This window comes from Sinocyclocheilus grahami, unplaced genomic scaffold (assembly GCF_001515645.1).
Source record: "Sinocyclocheilus grahami isolate Dianchi unplaced genomic scaffold, SAMN03320097.WGS_v1.1 scaffold1638.1, whole genome shotgun sequence".
Classification (NCBI taxonomy): domain Eukaryota; kingdom Metazoa; phylum Chordata; class Actinopteri; order Cypriniformes; family Cyprinidae; genus Sinocyclocheilus; species Sinocyclocheilus grahami.
In genome coordinates, this window is record NW_015506817.1 from 1 (window position 1) to 7,895 (window position 7,895).

Here is a 7,895-nt window from a genome sequence, read left to right on the forward strand (position 1 = left end):
TTTGTACAGTGTCCCAACTTTTTTGGAATTGGGTTTGTACATTGTGTTGACGTCACAATTTGCGATGTGGCAATTCACTATTGTACATCGATGACGCGTCGGTGTCTATTAAATTATTCATGAGACTGTGTTCTTATCCTGTGAGATGCTTCGCTTAACCCTTAAATGCATGAATGTTTCGCCAATCATTATTACATATTCGGGTCTTTAGCGACCCGGACCTATATATACAGCACGGATGATCTCTAACTGCTGCAATAGAAAAAAAACTCTTGATATTTTAAGAACAATTACAGAAGAATAAAATAAAGCATATTTCGTTACCTTTTGAAACTTAAAAGGGTTCAATTTGAGCAGATGATTTTACCATGGCTGTCATCGTCAGAGCGCACTTCCAAAGTACATTCAGCATCTGCCTCACATTCACAATCTCAGCCATATCGTTTTCAATGACTTCATATTCAATATTTTGATCACTGGCAGCTTATTCACCACATCCAGCATCAAATGAAAGTGACATTTATATATTTCATTGAGTATAGTAATTGCTCTGCAGTAAAGCCATTCAAACCAGTTCAGTTTTTGCTTATATATTCGTTTGTTTTATGCCTGTGGTAATTATGATTGAAACATCATGTCATCATTGTGTATCAAACAGTGTCACCTTGAGGAAAAAAGATGCATTGCACATATAGAGTCATCAGATATGTAAATATAGTTAAGCAGGAAAAAATACTTACACATTTACATACCTCGGGTCTCTAGCGACCCTATACACTTTTTACAAAATATTTATCCGAAAACTGGCATTCTTTTATATTTTACTATTTTTTTCTTGTTATATTGTTTATAATTAATAGATTGAGGAATACTAAAAAAGTTAAACTTAAAAAAATGAAGGAGGGAGAGGGTAGAGAATGATGTCCCGGGTCGCTAAAGACCCGAGGTATGCATTTAAGGGTTAATTATTCACAACAGCATGTGTGGATTTGCTATGACAGACGCTTCAGACTGTGAGATGACATCACGCACATTAACTGAGAGAAACGTTCATGGATCAAAGAAGAGTGTGTTTGTTTTTGCTTTGTAATAAGTGTTCGGCACAAATGCGATTCATTCACTTGGTGAGCATAACCATTTTACAGCTCTGTGACACAACCCGTCAAAAAGGCTTATATAAACACCACAGAATAAGCCTTAAAGGGGTCATATGATGCTTTTTTAAAGCTCATTATTTTGTGTATTTGGTGTAACAGAATATGTTGACATGCTTTAATGTTCAAAAAACACATTATTGGAAGGCCAAATAAAGTGCTTCTGCTTTCGCCTAGAAACACACAGCGTCTCCCTGACATGGCTGCTTCAACACTAACTGCGGTTACTGAAACCACGCCTTCTTTCTTTGCGTGCACATTTGGGCGGCATTATGCTAATATTTCCACATAGTGAGGTAGATATGTGGGGGCGTGTTAGAACGAGCCGTTTTAGGGGGGCGTGGCAGAGTCTTAACTTTGATAAAGAATATCTCTTTGGTTTTGAGACTAGTCTTTGCAACTTCATGGATCTTATCTATGCACAATCAGCTTGTAACACTCCAAAGAGAAAGGAAAACTTGAAATCGCATCATATGACCCCTTTAAAAGTTCTCAGAGGTGCAACACTGCATTCATATATATGATTCCGATGCAGAGTGCAAATGGCTGTCCATTTATTTGTGTTTTTAACTCAATGGGAGCGAAATGAAACTGTCTGAATTGCCCCCTTCCACTCCGCACCACTCCGACTTTTTTAGCGTTTTTTAAACTGTGGTGAGAACTAAGCAGTGCTGAAACGTGGGGTTTCATAACCCTTTAAATGCAAATAAACTACTGCTCCCTGCCCCCTTTTCCAGAATAGGGCTGTGGCTTTATAGCTCGTACCTCAGATACGGTGCTAAAAAACATCTGTTTGGTTTTGATTTTCATGTCCACCATGCAGAAATCATGGGTTTTAAACCATATTAGTTTAAACTTTTTTAATAAATCTGCAAAAATGTCAACAATTCTGTGTTTTTCTGTCAATATGGGGTGCTGTGTGTACATTGAGGAAAAAAAATTAACTTAAATGATTTTAGCAAATGGCTGCAATATAACAGAGTGAAAAATTTAAGGGGGTCTGAATACTTTCCGTACCCACTGTACGTTTTCTGAGCACACACATCCAAAGCATGCACACAGAAAGCGGCTGTCACATAGCATGTGAGTACTAAACTAAGTTTTCTTTCATGTCTTATTGTGCTTAAAGTGTCAAATACACACAAGTTTGTTAAAACCACACAAATTACAAGAACAGTTAGTTATGTCTGTGAAGGTAAACAGCTGGGAAAGAAATTGCATGGTTATATTTGTGTGGCAGCAGTGTAATATACAGTAATTAAATCAATAAATCCACTGCTCTCTTGTCTACCCCTGAGGCTGGGACTCTAAATAGTGTTCTGTGCTCATCGGTACAGCCAAAGACAGAACAGTTAGCATGTTTGCTGGAACTTTCGGCATGGCATTAGAACTGGTATATCGTTGTCTCATTTTCACAGATTTCTTTGAAAACTAATTATATTAAACTTTTAATGCCCCATGGTCCAACATATTAATTGATAGATAATTAATTGGCCCTTATATCTGTGTGTAGACTATATTGCAAGTGTATTGATATTTACCTCGGAGAGGTTCTCCTTGCACAGGGGACAGTTATGGTTGTGGTCCAAACAGCGCTCCAAACACTTGAGGCAGAATGTGTGTCCACAGGGTGTGGTGACAGGCTCATAAAACAGTCTGGAATAATACATTAGTGAGGAGGATTTAGATATCTACAAAGTTAAAGGGTTAGTTCACTCCAGAATCAAGATTTCCTGACAATTTACTCACCCCCATGTCATCCAAAATGTTGATATATTTCTTTTTTCAGTCAAAAAGAAATTAAGGTTTTTCTTCAACGGGGACCAATGGGTTGATGGTCCAAATTGCAGTTTGGCACATCTCAGAGCTAGTGTAAGACTAGCATTTGTGGTTAAAAAATATATATTTTTAGAAAATGACAATTCGTGTCGCTAGATAAGAGCCCTTTGAAGCTGCATTGAAAAAGCAATTTTGACATTCAACCCATTGGTACCCGTTGAAGTTGATGTATAAAAATCCTGGAATGTTTTCCTCAAAAACCTTACATTTCTTTTTGACTGAAGAAAGAAAGACATGAACATCCTGAATGACATGGGGCTGAGTAAATTATCAGGAAATTTTAATTCTGGAGTGAACTATTGTTTTAAGTGTTCAAAGAGAGAATTTATCATCACCTCATGCAGAGAGAACATTCAAAGTCTGCACTGTCCAAAAGCTGTGATTGAACTTGCCTCCCCCCAGAAAAAGTAGGGAGAGTTTTACAGGAAGATGCCTTATCTGGGAATGAAGCAAGTAGACAGAAACAGAGAGAGAGAGAGAGAAACTGAGAACATTGTCAAATCAGAAACACAAGGATCCAAATAATGCAGAGATCTGCCTTCTTTACAGTGAAACACTAAAACAATACAAACATACACTCAGAACCAAAAAAGCACATTACACAACTGACAATAATTGAGAAGTCAGTGAATACAAACCAATTTTGGGAAAATTGGAACAATCTGAAAAAAACTGATCATGAAAAATTGGCAATACAAAATGGAGAAATATGGGAAAGTCATTTCCAAACATTGTTTAATAAAGTACAAACAGACACAAACTGTAAGCAAAATCAAACAATCAACCAACTGGAAAAACTAGAATTAGCAATCAAAGATAACCAAAACCCATTAGATTTCCCAATAACTGATAAAAAACTTAGAGAAAAAATCAAAAACCTCCAACTCAAAAAAGCATCTGGACCTGATGGGATATTAAACGAAATGATAAAACACACAAGCAGTAAATTCCAATCGGCCATTCTAAAACTATTCAATGTGCTTCTGAGTGTAGGTTACTTCCCTGACATCTGGAATCAAGGTTTGATAACACCAATCTTTAAAAACGGAGATAAATTTGATCCTAACAATTACAGAGGCATCTGTGTGAACAGCAACCTGGGAAAGTTATTCTGTAGCATAATAAACGCTCGACTATTAGACTTCATCACCACACACAATGTACTGAGCAGAAGCCAAATCGGATTTTTACCAAATTACCGTACATCTGATCACATCTATACATTACATACTCTAATTGAAAAACATGTTAACCAAGATAAAGGTAAAATATATGCATGCTTTATTGACTTTAAAAAAGCTTTTGACTCAATTTGGCACCAAGGACTATTCTACAAACTTATTGAAAGTGGCATAGGAGGTAAAACCTATTACCTTATCAAATCAATGTACACTGAAAGTAAATGTGGCGTAAAATGCAGCACCAAACGTACGAGGTATCTTTCCCAGGAGCGTGGAGTGAAACAGGGCTGCTGCTTAAGCCCAATGTTATTTAACATTTACATCAATGAACTGGCGAGCAGTCTGGAGTGATCTGCAGCCCCTGGCCTCACCCTACACGCTAAAAAATGCTGGGTTGTTTCAACCTAATGCTGGGTCAAATATGGACTAACCCAACTGTTGGGTTAGTCCATATTTGACCCAACATTGGGTTGAAACAACCCAGCATTTTTTAGAGTGTACACAACTCACAGATCAGATGCCTGCTGTATGCAGACGATCTGGTTCTGCTGTCTCCCACTCAACACGCTTTACAGCAGAACCTGGACCTGCTAGAGCAATACTGCCAGACCTGGGCCCTGACAGTCAACCTGAAGAAAACCAGAATTATGATCTTTCAGAAAAGATCCAGATCCCAGGGAACACAACACACATTTACATTAGGCACTAAGCAGATAACACACACATCACACTACAACTACCTGGGTTTGAAAATCACATCCACGGGAAACTTTAATCATGCTGTGAATGAACAGAGATAAAGCATGCAGGGCCTTCTACGCCATAAAACAGCAATGTCCTATAGAAATCAGACCAGGAGAAAGTGGCGTATCTGTTAGGAGAACAGAAGAACTGCTGTGTGTTTGCTGCTCAATATGTGTCTGCCTGTCACCATAGAAGAGAAAACACTCAACCTGCCCTGATCTGATGTTTCCAGCACATATAGATTATATTATGCCAAATTACTGTACTATATTACTTAGATGTATATTTTGCTTCTGTAAATATGTCTAATCCCTTATTTTAATTTTTATTTCTAGTTTATATAATTATATACATTAGTAATTCATTTTGCACTACATGCTTAATACTTTTTATATATTATTATTATTACTATTATTATTTTTCTTTCTGTTAATACATATGTGTACTATTTGTAAGCAGTCCAGCTGCAATTGCTTTGGCAATACAAATGTATAATTTTTGTCATCCCAATAAAGCACTCTTAAATTGAATTGAAAATTGAGAGAGAGAGAGAGTGAGTGTTTGTACAACCAGCCATAGATCTTAGTCAGATATGACTTATTCCTTCACAATATTTGTTGTAAGTCATTTACAACATACATAAAATAAATACATCATGGTTTTAAACCACATACCTTCTTTAAGCTGTTTGCTGGGTGGCTCAAAGGCCTTAACATCTTCTATCCATTTCCTTTTTAAGACTGGTTGAACAAAAAATGAACTGAGGCCAACAGAGTTGATGTTTTCAGATCTTTGTAAAATAGAAGAGTTCCCATCTTTGAACTTGCTGCAGCTGAGTGTTGATTCCTAACACACACACACACACACACACACAAAACAGTTTTAGATTTGATGGTGCTATGATCTATGCTATGAATCTAAAATTGCTTTGCAAACAAAATTAAATCTTTAAATATTCAGTGTGACAATATCTCCATTGTAGCAAATCTGTGCAGTTGTTTAAATCAGTTGTATCTGAGCACAGTAACCTTGGAGCAGCCTGCTTTGGCTCCATCTCTAGGAAGAGAGGAGTGAAGAGAGCTGAGGGATGAAGGTTTGATACGAGAGGAGGGTCCAGCTGGAAGAGGCTGCATGGACATGGCCAGACCATTATTTGCAAAGACCGAAGAGAACATGTGACTCAGGATCTGTAGATACACAGAAAAAGTTATACAAAAGTAATAATGACAACTTCATAAATCAAAGAAACTAAGGGTTTAAACTTTAAAATTATATCAAAATTAGAAGACAAACCATTGCGCAACAGATCTACTACACAAAGGCTGACATTCGCAAATAAACAAATCTTAATGTACCTTTTGGGCCTCCAGTTTTACAGCGATCCAGTCAGATTTTAGAGCCAAACAGTAGAAATACTCTTGTAGAGCCTCCTCATTGCGGCCAGCGCTCCTAAACGCTGTAGCCTTAATGTAGTGAGCCTGGAAAGAGAGAGAGAGAAAAAAGTTAGGTAAAAGTAACTAAAGTCCAGCTATCATTAAATTAAAACTGACTAGACAGGTAAAAATGTCCAAATTTGTTTTCACACAATGGCAATATTTAAAATATAGCTGCAAGCATCAATGAAGACCCAAGTACGGAGCCACCACCACCCCATAGCTTCAGGATAAACAAAGTGCAGTGGGTAGTCTTTTGCTATGTTTATGTTTTACTTCTTTAGAATTTGCTATGAGAACATACAAAGAAATACACGTACACGATTGGTGAAGGCAAAATTGGTCCTAAAATCGAGTCATACTTACATTTACATTTAGTCATTTAGCAGACGCTTTTATCCAAAGTGACTTACAAATGAGGACAATAAAAGCAGTCAAAACTAACAAAAGAGCAACAATATATGAGTGATCTGCTAAATGACTAAATATTCCCAGTAGCCCAACTGAATGGTGCCAGAGCGTATATTCACCCCAAAGTCCTGTTTGTTTAACTAGTTTGATCATGCCATTACCTGAACATTGAACCACTAGAAGAGGTGGACTCCGCACAGTTCAGTCTCAGTTAGCCTAAAGCAGTACACATAGCAAGGTTTTTTAAAATTATATAATATACAAAAAGAAAACCTATAGAATAGAAAAAGAATAGAGCAAGCTAGAGGCCTTTTTTTAGTTTTTTTTTGCTTTTAGTTAATTGTATAATAAAAAGAAAACAAACAGATAGAATACAAAAAGAATAGAGAAGCCTGGTCCGTGTACTTATACGCAAAAGTAAATGATCCGTGTATCTTTTGGTCATGTGATTTTTTGTTTAATATTGAAAGTATAAAAATGAGAAATGGCTCCTTTTTAGTTTTTTCATTTTGTGCAAAAAACGAAAAACAAGATTTCGGCTTAATTTTTCGTTTTTCGTTCAGGGGTGGAAAAATTAATAAACAGCTTGATTATTCGATTTCTAACGGGAATTAAACGCCCCTTTCTGCTGATTGGTCAGACAAAAAAAAGATCAAACCATGCTGCCATCAGTCCTTCTGCAGTTCCGCGTGGCAGAATACTAGTCCTCTGCTGCTGCAGTTGTACGGATTCTTAAAGAGGTTATATGATGCGATTTCAATTTTTCCTTTCTCTTTGGAGTGTTACAAGCTCTTGGTGCATAAAGAAGGTCTGTAAAGTTGCAAAGACTAAAGTCTCAAATCCAAAGAGATATTCTTTATAAAAGTTAAGAGTCAGCCACACCTACCAAAAACGGCTCGTTCTAACATGCCCCCACATATCTACCTCACTATGTGGGAAGATTTGCATAACACCGCCCAAATGTTCACGCAAAGAAAGAAGGCTAACTTTTATTCTCACTGTAGTATTGTTGCCGGTTTCCGCCATGTCCTGAAGACGCTGTGTGCTTCGTTGTGAAAGTGAAACTACTTTGTTTGGTCTTTCAAAAGAGGACGATATCCGCTTCATCATGCCTAGAGCTGATCCGTGCTGGT

General features: G+C 37.1%; 1 protein-coding gene across 1 annotated transcript in view; it reads right to left on the minus strand.

The window, feature by feature from the left end:
• Positions 1 to 597: 597 nt before the first annotated feature.
• Positions 598 to 7,895, minus strand: part of LOC107571709 (LON peptidase N-terminal domain and RING finger protein 2-like) — a 71,790-nt gene continuing 64,492 nt past the window's right edge. Inside the window, exons 5-10 of the mRNA XM_016258040.1 lie at positions 6,274 to 6,396; positions 5,947 to 6,105; positions 5,593 to 5,764; positions 3,329 to 3,431; positions 2,670 to 2,810; positions 598 to 609 (exon numbers count right to left, since the gene is read on the minus strand). Coding sequence (XP_016113526.1) covers position 609; positions 2,670 to 2,810; positions 3,329 to 3,431; positions 5,593 to 5,764; positions 5,947 to 6,105; positions 6,274 to 6,396 — 699 coding nt within the window. The 3' untranslated portion in view covers positions 598 to 608. The remainder of the gene's footprint in view (positions 610 to 2,669; positions 2,811 to 3,328; positions 3,432 to 5,592; positions 5,765 to 5,946; positions 6,106 to 6,273; positions 6,397 to 7,895) is intronic.